The sequence below is a fragment of the Octodon degus genome, unplaced genomic scaffold (genome assembly GCF_000260255.1).
Source record: "Octodon degus isolate 3935 unplaced genomic scaffold, OctDeg1.0 scaffold00047, whole genome shotgun sequence".
Taxonomy (NCBI): Eukaryota; Metazoa; Chordata; class Mammalia; order Rodentia; family Octodontidae; genus Octodon; species Octodon degus.
The window spans coordinates 2,723,200-2,739,149 of record NW_004524623.1 but is presented as its reverse complement, the minus strand read 5'-3'; the positions used below and the strand labels follow the sequence as shown (position 1 = coordinate 2,739,149).

The following is a 15,950-nucleotide window of genomic DNA, read 5'->3' as shown; positions in this document are numbered from 1 at the left end:
TATAAATATATATAAAATTCAATCATGTGTCAGAACCGCCAGGGCAAGAAAGTATAAAGCTGAGTCATGTTAAGGAAAAAGAAAAGATCATGAGTCACTTAAATATGTATTTTTATTTGTAACAAACAAGTATTAAACTGTAAAGTATTTTTGTACAAATTTAATACTTTAATAGCATGGTATTTATCGTCTATGTATGGTTTTGGGGAATTCAAACTTGTTGCAAATATTTGTACGGGAAAAAAGCCCTCTACCAAATGGAATAAACAGTGATTTTAAAAAGCAAAAAGAAAAAGAGACAAAGAGAGAAAATTCCAGTTTGGGTGCACTGAATACACTTCACTACTGTAACCTGAGTCCTATACAATGTTTACACAGTTTTCCACCAGGGATAAGGGCAAGGTTTTGCCATAAAACTGAAGAGCACCATGGGTAGGTAGGAAGAGTATGATCTTTAAAATCAGATGCGGAGTGCAGTCCCAGCCCTGCTACTCACTGACAGTGTGACATTGACCTACCATGAGGCAGCTTCCCTGCCTGTGACACTGAAAGTCACATCTGCACCCAGGGCTGCTATAAAAGAACATGACACATTGGGTAACTTAGTTGGGGCAGTCCAACATAAGAATACCTCAGAAGTTTGGTTCTAGACAACTGTAATAAAGAGGATATGATAATAAAATAAGTCACATCGAAGTTTTGTTTTCCCACTACAAATAAAAGTTATGTAGTGTGCCGTAGCATATCTTTCATATCTTTTAAAATCTCTCTATATATAAATATATTGTAATTAAAACACTTTTTGCTAAAAATTGCTATTTTCTGAACTGTTGGAAAAATGATGGTATTGTACCTGCTAAGGCAAGGTTGCCCCAGAAGTTCAATTTACAAATAACACTGTATCTGAGAAGCACAATAAACCAAAGTGCAATGGAACAAGACATACTTTAATCAAGGAGCTGGCCTCTGGTGAGGGCGTTCCTGCCTCATGGCAGGAGGGAGAGGAAATGAGCTCTGGGAGAGCACGAGAAAGCTTTTCATGAGGAACACCTTGCTCCAGTTGCTGACCCGCTCAGGAGCGCAGCATCTCACCCTGCGGCCCAAGGGGCTTAGAAGTTAAGTTGCCAGCACATGAACTTTGGGACACAAAAACTACAGCACCTTTTAACAGTTAAAATTTAGAATCAAACCACAAGAAATATTCCCCAAGTGGGATGTGTTCAAAACAACATGCCCTGACTCCGAAGGGATTTCCAGGAAAAGTCCCGGGTGTGCTGGGCCTCAACAGCAGAGACCCAGTAAACAGCAACCTTGGACATGACCAGGACATCCCTGAGTGTGTGTGTCGGTATCAACAGGCATAGTGAGTTCACCTTGGCCAGGACTTCCACCCACTGGCCAAGGAACCAGCCATGATCATGGAAGTTAAACATCATCCTAAAAAAATACAGCATATTTGAAAGTATAGCAGTTTTTTTGAACACATATTTTCTTTTTCCCCTTCATTGGTGTACAGTAACCGCAATGATAGATTTGGAATCATGAAGATTCTTTTGACCAAGTCAATTTAAAACATCTAAACACAACTATCTTGAAGTAAAAAAATCCAATGTATAGGGATCCTTCTTCATCTTGAAACTCTGAGGCTAAAACGTTCTTTGGTTTTGAATGGGAAATAATTCATGATTACTTTGGACCATCTGAAGTGAAGTTTTCTTGATCTTTCGTGGGCCTAAAAAGTTGCTTCGGGATTAATTTATTTAGCCTCAAATTCTGAAGTTGAGAAGAAACTTGTGGAGATGCTTCTTCCACCTATTAGAACAATAAGAATAAACTTAGTTTTATAAGAATATACCCAGTCCACCCTATGTACTTCTATTCCCTTGAACTCTTTCTGAAGAAGAAATAATACATTTCCTCCAAACCTTGCAATGCCTGACCAACCAGAGCAGTACGCTGTAGCTCTTCAAGGATTACGTCTCCTGTGGCTCACCATGAGTCTGCAGCCCTCAGTCTGGGGTCCAGCATGTAAAAGTAACTATTTACTAAATAAGTACATGTGTTAACTTCCAAAGGTATGGTCTGGGTTTGCTTCTAAGTTGCAAGTCCAGTACAAAATTAAAACAAAGGTTCCTTATTCAAACATTAAAAATTTCAAGATTGTACTAATGTACTAATGAGCAATTTAAAAACATAGGTCCCAAGCACATGGTCCTGTACAGCTGCCCAGATTATGTGCTCAGGAACACAGCTCTGCATGCAGGAAGGTGCAATGCTCCAAGGCCAGCATCATGTTCTTTATATTACTACTGACTCCCACACACTACTCAACAGGCTAGCGTGATCATGAAGTTTCGCCATCATAGAAAATGAGGAAAATAAACAGTTGATCTTCCCAATTAATTACACTCATTTTACAGCACTGTGGTGGTTAGTTTTATGTGCCAATGTGCCTAAAGCCATAATACCCATATATCCAGTTGCATATTCTTCCAGATATTTCTGCGAAGACATGTTTTAGGTGAGATTAACACTTAAATCAGTTAATCTGGATTAAAGTGGATTAGTTAGTCTTCGGTGGGTAGGCTTCATCCAATGAATCAGTTGAGGGCCTTATTAGAAAAGAGACTGTCCTCCCCCAAGGAAAAAGGAATTCTACCAGAAGACTGCTTTCAGATTCCTATTTCAGCATGATCAAAATTTCAGATTCGCCACTCTATATTCACGTGAACTAACTCCTTGAAATAAATTCCATTCTGATAGATATACAGACAGATACTCATATCTAATGGTTGTCTCTCTGGCGAACCTTGATTAAGAAAAGGACTGCCCTCTATTCAGAAATTATATGACTATGTCCTCCCTCATTTTTGTGATAGAATGTGATTTTTGTTTTAAAATCTGAAAATCACTGATTTATATGACACATTTAAATAGTACTTATTCATGTTTTTATCTAAAGGAACACTTCTATTTTCTTTTCTTTTTTTTCCAGGAGTGGGGTAATGAGGCAAAATATCAGGTCAAGGTTAAGGACTTTTTCTAAAACTCAAAGACATGAATTCATTAAAAAGAACAAAAGCTTTGATCTGGGAAGGCTCTGTCATTGAGTATGGTCATATGCCCCATAGAGACATTTCAGTCAACCGAAGACTACAGATTAAGATTATAATGGAGCTAAAAAGTTGTTACATAGGTTTTACAAGCATTTGGGGTGATGCTGATGTAAACAAGCCTAGTGCACTGCCAGTCAAGAAAGCATGGTACATACAACTAGGTACAGGACAGAGTACCTGGTAATAATTACATTATAGTTTATATATTTGCTATAGTTTAACTTATTTTAAGAGTGCAGCCTTTTATTTACAATAAAATGTTTACTATAAAACAGTCTGCTGAGTGACACCAACAGCAGCCCCAAGCATCTTACTCTCACAATACTGCGTCCTGACGACATCAAAAGGCCACACTGAGTTACTGACCTGTGCCACCTACGCTGGTGTGAAGACACTGTGATGTTTGCAGAACAACAAAAAGTCACTTAATGATGAACTTCTCTGAACTTATCAAAGTTTTAAAATTTTTGTCGTGATTATTGGTTGTTTGTCTAGCTTCTTGTTTCTGCAATACTGAAGATCAAACCCAGGGGTACTTTATCACTAAGCTAGCTTCCCACCTCATTTTTTATTTTTTATTTTGAGACAAAGTCTCGTTCAGTTGCTCAGGCTGGCCTCAAACTTTCAAATTTCCTGCCTTTAGCCTCCAGAGGAGCTAGGATTACAGGTGTGTGCCTCCACATGTGGTTTAGCATTTATTCTTACAGTAAACAATGTGTAACTGTATTGGTTGAATAGAAATGCTGCTGGTTGGCTCCGAGGTAACGATATGAATGGGAAGGAAGGGTACATGACCAGCCCTTGTCATTGAACCTGTCAGTGCACCTGAATGTCTAGAATTCTGGAATCCTAGAACTCCCCATTTTATCAGTCTTATATATTTGGATTCTTTTTCCTTATTTGTAACAAAGAATTCCTGTAGTAGATGTTAGATACTTTCCATAAATGCCGTGAGAAAACACCTCTTCCATTGGAGAACTTCGTGCTTCTGCCACCATGCAGCACCATCAGCTAACCCTAGATGAATGCCCAGTGTCTAGTTTGGGTTCGTGGAACTATAATATCGGCCTCAGTCACAGCTTAAAAACTGGCAGGCTCTGAACTACTTTTTTCTTGGTACCATCATGCCAAGCCATATCTTCCACCCCATGTTGGCATTCAGGAATGTAACACAAGAATTTGTTTGGAATTGTCTCTTTGCTGCCCAGCTCAAAAGCCTCCTTCTAGGATCATTTCAAGAAATAAGCTCAATCTGGGCATGGTGGCACAAGTTTCTATTCCCAGCACTCAGGAGGCTAAGGCAGGAAGATCACTGTGAGTTTGCAGCCACCCTGGGCTACATAGTAAGTCCAAGGCGAGCCAGGATTCCATAGTGAGACCCTGGTTCAAAAGCAGAAAGAAATTAAAAGTTTATTTTCAGAAAGAAATGCTTCACTAACATGGAAGTTCCATACTAATTAGTTGATCTGGGAGGAAGAATGCAGTTTAGAATCAGGAGGAGAAAATGGAGCAACAATTTTCCCACTACATACACATCTGACACTCTGCCCACAAAGCCTGTCCCCTGAACTCTTTTCCCAATCCTATGTAGTGGTGCCAGGATCTACCTTTGGCTCTGCCCAGAAGCCATCCTGGCCCCAATCCCAACAGCTCAGTATAATTCATCCTTAGGACCTCTTAACTGTCCTTTAGCAGCTCTTCTCCATCTTCATCACTAGTGCTTGACTATTGAAAGAACCTAGGGGACTCATTCCTCAGGATCTTCCTACCCACAACCCACTCAATTACAGTCAAGGCCACCTTGCTAAATTTTATTTTACAGAGAAGACATCTTCTATTGTTCTCACAGCAATAAGAATGGAAAAATCTCTTTTGAAAATCCCCTGTCTGTCCCTCCTGACTATGCCTGCATCCTCAGCACCCCCCCCCCACTTCTGTTTCACCCAGTGCTCTCCCCTGTAGTTCTGTACCTGTAGCTGCCTAGCAGGTCTGTATTTCATATGCTGACCCATGTTAGACAACTCTTTTGAGAACTGGTCAACTGTCCCATACCTAGCTGGGGATACAGCGCATGATCATTCCCCCTTTGCTTAGCTCACAGTGAGTGGGCTACAGGAACACTTTGTCCTCTGGGACACCTTATCTTTATTATAGCCTCAGCAGCAGAAAACTGAACAAGTCTGTGGGTGCCACACTAGAAATTCTTGAGCTTCTGTTGGAATGACACTTGGAGTTAGCTTATAATCCTACATGTCTACTTTGCACTGGAAACACAGCCCATCACAAGACTCTTTCCCCAAACAAGTTTTCCTTGTGACTTTCTCATCTCAGGAAATTACATTCTCAGTTTCAGCTAGAAATCAAGGAATTTCTCTGGATTACTCTTTCTTTTCACCCCTTCCATCAGTCAGCAGGTTGTACAGACTCCATCTTTAAAGGGCAAAAGTCAAAAGAAAGACACAAGAAAAAGTTTGTTTCATTTTAGTGGAAGAAGACATTAGTTTGACTAGACTGGAAAAACAATGGTGAGAAATGGACTGCTCCTGGGGACGCTGGAATCAAACATTGTCAAGTATCAAGCAGAATAGGTTAGGGTTGGAGTTGTAGGTACCTACGACCAATGAAGGCTTCTGCACAAAAGAATGAGCTGGTCACTCAAGTGGGATGATAATCAGCTAACAGTTTATGAGGTGTTTCAGGAGAAAAGTACCAAGGCAAGGATGGAGGGACAGGTCAGCAATCACCCAAGAAGATCAGATAAAGACTTGCATTAGGGCAGACCAGATAAAAGGGAAATTTTTTCTGACAAAGATATTGTGCAATAAAGCTAACTACCTGGAAGCAGCGATTACTGAATGGCAAGATGAGTCTGAGGTGACTCCGAGGATTCAGCTGGGTAACTAAGAAAAAGGTGATTGAAATTGGGAAACTGGGATAGACAGTATGGTGTTGGGTCGTGGTGCTAGAAATGTCAATCTCCAGAAGTAGTCATGAATGAGGGAAAGGTTCTTTCACAGCTCTTCAGCACCAGAGCTCTCAGTGAATCACCAAGTTCCTTACACAGATGTCTGTCTGCACCACCAGCAAGGAGTGCTAAGAGTGAACACTGTCACTTACTTATCTTTAGTTCCCAGTACCTGGAATGTCACAGGCAGTTTAGACTTTGATGCACAATCATTGGTACAAAGGGGAAGGCTGAAACTGTAAGAGAAATATCTCAGATTGAGATGCGGGGAGGAAATGGTGAGGAAATGAAAGGGGAGTGGACACTGTAGGGAAAGTGTTACACTGGGCATCACTGTAACCAAGGGGACAATGAAATGGCAAGAGATATACATCCCAGCACTTGAATAGATTAAGGTAGAAGGATCATAAGTTTGAAATCAACATAGTCAGGTTAGCAACTTAGTGAGATTCTGTGTCAAAATTTCAGAAGGGCTGAGGATGTTGCTCAGTGCAAATGGACTGGTTTCAAATCCTCAGTACTGCAAAGGGAAGAAAAATATCACAGAGAAAATTCAAGAACAAGACCTAAGAAGAAGGTCCTTAAAGTTGACAAAAAGAACAGGTAAACCACTGCAATGAAATCATGGGGTAAGGGAAGATTATGGCCTAGGAAGAGGAAGTACAGAAAAGGAAGCATCGCAAAGAAGGTGCAGAGTGACAAGGAGCTTTTATGATAGCTCTATCAATCCCTGGAGGTTGCCTAGAGGGCGAGCCTCAGGAAGTGACAAATGATGCTAGGATCAACAGAGCACACAAGAGGGGAAGCTTGGCAGGGATGAGAAGTTGTTTTGAGTGCTACGGCAGAAGGTAACAGAGGTACAAGTTCACTCCTAAGCACACTCAAATTAGCAATACTGAAATAAAACTTGAGTGTATCCGAGTATCACACCTACCTTGCAAACTTTGTTTAGACTGTCACAGATGTCCATTCTAGGGGTTCTTTTGGACCCAGGAGATGGTGAAAAGTCCTCATCTGTACTTCCTTCCTCAAATGAAGTAAACTGCCACCTTCTAGGAGGGGTGGCCATGCTGACATCAGCGAAGGAGGACTGGCTCTTGGCGACATCATCTGCAATAGTGGTGGTGGCGTCTTTGGGAAGGGGTGTTGTTGGCAGGCTGGGTCCTCCACTGTCTCCAGAGCTCGCAGGCTGGGACAGATGATCAACGGGAGAGGCGCATCTGACAGCGAGCTCATCTTGTAAGAAATGTTTCAGATGTGTTTTCCTGAGAAGAACAGGCCTCCTGATGGCCTTCAGGAGCTGAGACTGTTCTGCAATGACGTACACTCGGCAGCGGCCCCGGGTCACGGCGGTATAGACGTGCTGCCAGTGCTGGCGGCCCGCCTTCCCCACCACGTAGGCCACTGTGCGCTCCTCAGACCCCTAGGAGGCAAGAATGGTGTGAAGACTATGGCACTTGCACCTCTGGAAGAGGGCCCTTCCCCATCCTCATGCACCCTCTGGAAGAGGGCCCTTCCCCATCCTCATGCACCCTCTGCCTGGCCGGCACATTTCCATGGATCTGTCCAATGTTATTCATGAGCTCAGAGCCCATGTTTGCTAAATAAGAAGCTAAATTCATGTCTCACGGATCTACAACTGGCTTTTGGAAATTGAGCAACAAAGACTTGCAAGACAGCATACAGTGCTAATTTTCCCCAATCGAAGACTTGCAAATGACTATATAAACGTTATGTGTAAAATGTTATCCTAGTGTTACTTAAAATGGCAAAAAAGTATTCCACAAATGTCTAATAATATATATGTATGCAAATATATATCAATAGATATTATATACATCTACACATTTGAGTTTGCAAATATCAAAGATACTTTCAGGCAAGCACTTAGTCTACTGAGCGCATTTTTTTTTTTTTTTTTTCTTTTTGCAGAACCGGGGATTGAACTCAGGCCCTTGCGCTTACCAGGCAAGTGCTTATTCTATTAAGCCATCTCTCCGGCCCCTTCAAAGATACTTTCAAGGGGCTGGGGAGATGGTTCAGTGGAATAAGCACTTCCCTTGCAAGCGCAAGGGCCTGAGTTCAATCCCCGGTTCCACCAAAAAAAAAAAAAGATACTTTCAAACTATAACAAAATTTTAAAAGCTAAATGCTGTACATGGAGAATGACCACAATTATTTAACAAAGTACTCTGATCCAAAAAAGTATATAAAGGGGCCAGGGAGCTGGCTCAGTGGAATAAGCACTTCCCTGGCAAGCACAAGGGCCTGAGTTCAATCCCTGGTTCCACCAAAAAAGAAAAAAAAAAAGTACATAAAAAGATAAATACACACCATAAAATAAAAAGGATGTTTTCATCAAAATTTTAATTATCTCAAAATGAAGAGGCTCAGGGAGATTATTTTGCTTCTGCTATATTTTCTCATTGTTAAATCATTTATTAATTTTATGAAGATGCACAAGAGAACAATTAACTTTTTTTCTTTGAAGTTCAGCAAACAGTACTGCATAGGCAAGAAAAATACTCAAGATGCTCATGTAACTACAAGAACACAATTGCACAATCTGTAACTATTCACAGTGGTTAAAGATGTGGCCAGAGGCTGGGTGTGGTGGTACACACCAGCACTTGGGAGATGGAGGCAGGAGGATTGTTGCGAGTTCGAGACCAACCTGGGCTACAAAGTGAGCTCAAGGCCAGTCTGAACTGCACAGCGAGACCCTGTCTCAAAAAGATTTAAAAAAAAAAAAAAAGATGTGACTGGAACTACTGTCTCATCCACTGCTCTGATCATTCTTGCCAAAGGGGAGCTATGGAAAGGCAACCGAGAAGTTGAGGTGTGCGAGAAACACAGACCCACTGAAGACCCCTCCATAGAAAGCTCTTTATCCCGTTAGGCAGTTTGAACCACTTCTTCAGACTATAGAAGTTTGATAAATACTTCTTTCCAAAGGTTTTCAATTTCAGAAATGGACTTCCATGGTACTTGATTACATAAAGACAGTATACATGCCAGCTCTCTCCCTTAGCCTTTATGTCATGTATTCTTAAACACATAAACATCTACTGAAATGTAAGTCAATTAAACAACATTTAGAAAAACAGTAGGAACAGGCAAGGAATCGTCTCAGATTGAATCTCACTTGCACACTTGTTCCAATGCATCACCTTCAGCAGCCACAGGGACACTGTAAACCTGCAAGTCCAGTGACACGGAACTCCGTTTACAACCTTTCAATGGCTCCTGAGTTCTAGTCCCTTAAAATGCCCAGAGGCCCTTCAGGAGCCAGCCTGAGCCCTGACCCCTGACCTGTTCCCACATCTTTCCCATGAACAGGGCTCCATCCAGCACAAGAAAATTCCTTGAGGTCCTGTCCATGTCCTTTGGCCCATGGCCACCACCCAGTCCATCTTAGTGCCTGCTGCTCACCTGGGTCTTTCCCTACACACTCTAATTCTTCTGTCAGTGACTTTTAGATTTTCTTTCTTTTTTTTTTTTTTTAACCAGGGATTAAACTCAGGCCCTTGCACTTGCCAGGGAAGCACTTATTCTACTGAATCATCTCCCTGACCCCACCCCCTTTTTTTTTTTGTATTTTTAGGGAAGGGTCAACAGGGTGTTCAGTGTCTCACTACTAGATCAGAATCGTAGTGATCTGCCTGTTTACAGCCTCCCAAGAGCTGGGATTACAGGCACGCGGCACCATGCTCAGTCTCATTCACAGTCTCAGCAGGCACCAGGGGGTGGGGCCAGCACCAGGCCTGAGGATCGAATCCCTGGCCCTGTGCCTGCTTGCAGGCGCTTTCATCTGCTAAGCTATTTGGCCGGCCTTGTCACTGACTTTTTAAAGACATGAAGGAAGACCACGTCTCTGCCACCTATTTTTTTCCCCTACCTTTGTTTTTCCTCTGAGTATCATTTCTTATTCTTTTTAAAAACACTGCACTAATTAAAGCACCTGCCTAGGCAGACACAGGGGCTGGGCTTCAATCCCAGGCCTGCCACACCAGCCCCACCTCTGGGGTGCGCTGAGATGGCAACTGAGACTGGGCATGCTGGTGTGCACCTGTAATCCCAGTGCTTAGGAGGCTGAAAAACAGGAATGATCACTACAAATCTGAGCTATTGTAGTGAGACCCTGTAGACCCTGTACTGAATATTTTTTTAAAAAAAGAATATTGAAAAACACCACACTGAATTATAGGCATTTTTGTAAGCTATTTCAAATTCTTTTGAAACTGAGATGAAGCATGTTAATAAATGAAATACTATCCACCTGAAAATAAAACATTCCCTATGCTCATCAATATGTCTCCCAACAGAAGATAACAGCTAATGTCAATCTCTCTGCATAAAAACAGAGATCAATACAACCTTCCCACTGAAACAGCCAATAGCAGAGAGGGAAGCTCAAGCCAATGAGGCAAATAACAGAGCCCACTAAAAGTTGACAGAGATGTATGAGTATTAAAGGTGAAGAGCAAGGTACACTAAATGCAGTTGGTGCCATGAATTGAATCTGAGAGGATAAAAAGAACATTAGGGAGGAAATGGGTGAAATCCGAGTGCAATACATACTGTGTAAGGTATTATGTACGAGAATGGGAATTCCGTAGTTCTTACAAATATATTATGGTTATATAAAATGTTATGAGTAGAGAAAGCTGGGTAAAGCGTATGCTGTAACTCTCCATACTGTCTTTCCCACTCTTCTGTAACTCTAACATCATTCTTACATAGGTTTAAAATTTTTAAAAAGGAGTTGCCTCATAAACCCTTCTTTCTCCCCTTTTTTTTTTTGGAGGGAAATAATATTTTTTAAAAGTTGCTCAATTTTATAATTGAAATTATATGCAGAGTATATTCTAACAAAACTGAGTAGACCAAAAACAAAAACCAAATGATACATGATTGGGCGGGCAAGCTAGCTCAGTGGTCTAAAGTGCCTGCTTAGGCAAGCATAGGCAAGTTCACAGGGACCATGGTTCGATCCCCAGCATCACATGCTGTGCCAGCCCTGCCCCCAGGGTGGGCTAAGCCTGCCAAAAAAAAAAAAAAGATATTTAAAATGATACCTGATTATACAAAAGCTAAATACATTTTATATGCATATGTTATTTCTCACTCTTCTGAAAAAGTACAGAAACCTGACGCCATTTTTTTTAATACAGAAAGATTTACATAGAAATTGTTTCTATAGGAACAGAAATGACACACAACAGATACAGGACAGAAGCCACCTCCTGATGAAAGTGAAATGCAGGTCTAAGGATTACTCAACTGTAAAATTTAACAGGTGCCAAGGAATTGTGAAATCAAGACTAATAATATTTTAATGTAATATTTTTACTCTTATTTAGCAGTACTGGGAATTGAATCCAGGTCCTTCACACTGAGTCACATACCAGCACTTGGTAAATTTTTTTACCTTGAGAAGAGGTTCTTGCTAAGTTTCTAAATGGCCCCTGAGACCCAAACTTGCAATTCTCCTGCCTCAGCCTCCCAGAGTATGCAGATTATAAGCATATGTCAGCCAGTCTGGTTCTAGGTAACATTTTAAAAAATCAATAATAAAGCACAGAAAGACTCCTAATGAACTATGCAATTCTACATAAAGGCCACATTAGTACACTGTCATCCAGGCCTCACTGGAGGCTGAGGTAGGGCACAGAAGACCAGCAGGACTAGACTACAGTTCTAATGTCTTAGCTCCTGAAAGGAAAGAGAACCCCAAGCAAAAAGAACAAAAGACAAGTGTCTGTCTATGGTTTCCTACACTCTTGAACAGTTTGTTAATTAAAAAATAATAATACCAAAGGCTGGAAATGTAGCTTAGTGGTACAATACTTCCCTACCCTGCATGAGGCCCTGTGTTCAGTTCCCCATCACAGCAAATAATAATAAAATTGCAACCAAAGTTTAAAAAGAAAATAATGCAAAGTACTATATGGCTCGGTTGGCTACGCATATAGTCTTACAAAATACCACCCTTACCTGAAAAGTGTGGATAGTTCTCGCCCAGGCATGCTTTATGGCACAGTGTTTCATTAGTTTCTTAAAATCCACAGTTACTTCCAAGCCGGCCATATTATTAATAGTCAGATGTCTTCTCTTTCCATGAGTCACATCAGTTACATCCTGCCGAGCAAATCAAAGAACTGCTTTGTAGACGCCAAGTATGCACACAATAAAGATATTCTGTCACTGGATTGAAGGTAGAATGGAAGCCCCGGTATTACAATTATGAATTTTAAGAAGCTCAGGGTGGAGTGTGGCTCGGGGGAGACGATGAGCTTAGCACACCTCAGGCCATGGGTTCTATCTCTAGCACCACCAAGAGAATAACAATGATCAATTTCAAAAGGCTTGCAATCCATCCTTAGTTGAAAATGTCTCCACTGAAATATAATCACAGAGGTTTTCAGCCCTTCAAACTTCAGATAGCACAAGGTGTGATCAAAACATAGGGTGAATGTTCACATCTGCTAAAATACATTGCAGTAAGACATACGCTCCCCTTCAATATACTGCCGTTGCTTCAAACTCACTTATCCCATCATTTTGCCCCTTTCTGGAGCAGTACTGGAAGTCTTCTCTCTTGAATCTCTTCAGTTACGCTGACCCAATATCCTAAACCAGTGATGGCAAACCCTTCAGAACTTTCAATAATAACAAACAGCCCGCTGTGCCACACAGGCCATAGGTTCACTACCACTTTGCTAAATAGACTCAAAATTTCACTCTTTGTGGTCATTTTCCTTTTAGGGAAGAGCTAAAAGTCACAAGGTGTCAGATCCAATGATTTAGGTGGATGAAGACACACTGTGATGTTTTTATTTGATAGAAATCACCATTCTGAAAGCAAGTTGTGCCATTTCACGGGTACTATCATGATGGAGGATGAAGTTATTGGCCCTAGGGATGGCGAGATAGCTCAGTGGACTAAGCACCTGCTTAGGCAAGTGCAGGGAGCAGGGTTCAATCCCCCACACCAAATGCCGTGCGGGTCCTGCACCTAGATGTGCTGAATGGCTACTGAGACTGGACATGATGGCACACGCCTGTAATCCCAGTGCTGGGGAGACTGAACACAAGAGGCTCACTACGAGTCTGAGCTGCGTAGTGAGACCCTGTACCAAATACATAAAAGAAAGAAAAACAAATTATTGGCCCATTTCTCAGGCCATTTCCTACACACATAATTCCTAGAAGTTCTAATAAACCTGTATAATATTCAGAGTTCACAAGTGTTTTTGGATACAAACTCAGCTTATAGAGTTGGTTCAAGGTCAAAAAACACAATCAACAAAACCTTCGCACTAGGTCTTGATTGGTGCCCTATTTTCACATGACAATCAGGTGATTTTCATTGCAAACTCTGAATTCTGTTGTCAGATCCAAATCACAGACCAAAGTTTCACCTTTTACACCAACGTTTCATTAAAATCCAGCTTCTGAAACAGCAGGGTAGTGCTATCCCAACGAAATGCACTGTCCATAACACATGGTACACGGCACACCTTACAACACATCTTCTCCCATCCACAGCTCACCACACGCACACCACACAGAACAAGCTGACACCTGTCACGCAGGTACTGCTGCTTCTCATATAAAAGCTCCATGCAGCATTCACTATATTGTTTTTCTTTGTATTTTTCCACATAGCTTTTTAAGACCATTACAAGCTTAGGATAGTATCTACATAATGAGAATAAATAGAAAGCAATCACTTCCACAGTTTCTGCATGTAAGCTACAGTGAAGGAAACAATCACTTATGGTTGTTTTTTTGTGACTCGAGCACTTCAAACTTATTAATATTTTCCTCACAAAGTCTTTCAGAAAACTACAAAAAAAAAAAAAAAAAAAAGAAAGAAAGAAAGAAATACTTCCCCACTCAATAATTCTCAATCATTCCAGCACAATTCTGACACCAGAACCATCAATTATTGGAAAACTACAAACCAATATTCATCATGAACATGGATGCAAAAATCCTTAAAAAGAAAACTTCGAATAAAAGTGTCAGCCATGGTATGATTAAATTTTGAATAAATTCTAGAACAGGAAAAAAAAATCTTTCTAAATGGTACAAAGGCATTATTTTCTGACACTTACGTTTCTTATGAAAAATATCTCTCCATTACATAGTCGAATATCACTTTCAGGTTCATGCTTATTTTTAGCAAAATCACTAGGAGTACCACAAAAGCCTTCACCGTTGGGCTGAAGATCACTATTTGGCTGAGTTTCAGAAAGCTTTCCAGGAAGTAATTCTGAGAGGTAAGCATTTCTGGTACAACAAATTTTATCACCAACTCCAAATACGACCTTCTTCCGATGATCTCTAGGTTAAAAAGTGGTAATACATCATCAAGCTTGGGGAAAAAAAATCTCAATTTTATTTTGCTTAAACTCTCACCCAGATTCAACCCAGTTGTCAAAATGATCTCCACACTTCTTTACATCACTTTGGTTCCCCAAAGATCAACAAGAAATCTGGCTCTCACGTGTGTCATTTGATTACTTACATGTATGTTCTGAATCAACACAAACGCAATATTTCCCAAACAAATTTCTTGAAGTTCTAAATTCTGATATAAATGTTCTTTTCCTCTATTTTTAAAAGATATCAACTGTATTGATTTCCAGTATCTCCTATCACTATTTCCAAAGGTCATAAAGTGCTTACATGTATTTCTATTATAGCAATTATACCACCTTTTCAGGTTAAGAGCACCAAATTGAATGAATGATGACAATATGACAGTTACCGTGTGGTAAGAATTTGGGGTGTCTTACGTCATTATATTCTTACTTCAGCTGTATAAGGAAATTCTGTATAACTTTTTGGCTATGGAGGCGGGTCGCTGAGCTATATCCACGGCCCTATTTAAATTTTCTATTTTGAGACAAAGCCTCATGAAGTCACTGAATTGTCCATGCTGAATTCAGCCTAGCAATCCTGCCTCCACTTCCACTAGTTGCTGGGATTACAGGTTGAATACCTTCTTTCACATACATAAAAAACTGCCATTAGCTATCCAAGATCACAGTTCCTGGAACCTGATTGCATATTGCTAAACATGCGCTTCTTAATCCTGTGTTAATGCACCTGACAGTTTTTTTGTGTATCTTCCCTTAGCAAACAGGAGACCCTAACTCACAGGATATAGGATGTCCTCATTGAACAACAAACAGGTGCTGATAAATGCAAGGTAGCTGAATTTATTTCTCCAGTAGAAACAGAGTGGCTTTTCTCCACTCCAATTTCTCTCATAGCCACTCAGGAAGGTACTCCTGCAAGCATCCTATTGGGTGTGTATTCTTGGAACCATACACACACATGCCATTATTCTAAAGATTCTCCTTCACAGTCTTACTTATCTTAGAGAAACAGGAGGTTTCCAACATGGAAACTACAAGAAAAATACCAACCCTCATTTTTCTTTTTATTTTCCTATCAAAAAGTCAATTCCAGCCAGGAGATGGCTCAGTGGAATAAGTGCTTCCCTGGCAAGTGCAAGGGCCTGGGTTCAATCCCCGGTTCCACCAAAAAACAAAAACAAACAAAAAGTCAATTCCTCCTTTAAATTGTTTTTCTCAGGTTTTGTTTGTTTGTCTGTTTTTGTTCTTTTTTTTTTGGAGGGGGGTTGTTTTTGTTTTTGTTGTTTTGCTTTTTGGTACTGAGGACAGAACTCAGGGCCTTATACTTGCTAGGCAGGCACTTAAGCCACTGAGCTATCTCCCCGGCCTTTTCAAAAAGTCAATACCTATGGACATGTATTTAATTGAAGAGAATAATACACTTCCCAAATGAGGTAAACTTTTTTTATTTTTTTTTTTTAAATTTTTTTTTAATTT

The 15,950-nt window shown here is 40.6% G+C and overlaps 1 protein-coding gene across 1 annotated transcript in view; it reads right to left on the bottom strand.

The window, feature by feature from the left end:
- Positions 1-14: 14 nt before the first annotated feature.
- The window catches only part of Helb (DNA helicase B), a 47,775-nt gene continuing 31,839 nt past the window's right edge, over positions 15-15,950 (bottom strand). The window contains exons 9-12 of the mRNA XM_023716272.1: positions 14,205-14,433; positions 12,079-12,222; positions 7,016-7,504; positions 15-1,812 (exon numbers count right to left, since the gene is read on the bottom strand). Of these exons, the coding sequence (XP_023572040.1) occupies positions 1,687-1,812; positions 7,016-7,504; positions 12,079-12,222; positions 14,205-14,433 (988 nt within the window). The 3' untranslated portion in view covers positions 15-1,686. The remainder of the gene's footprint in view (positions 1,813-7,015; positions 7,505-12,078; positions 12,223-14,204; positions 14,434-15,950) is intronic.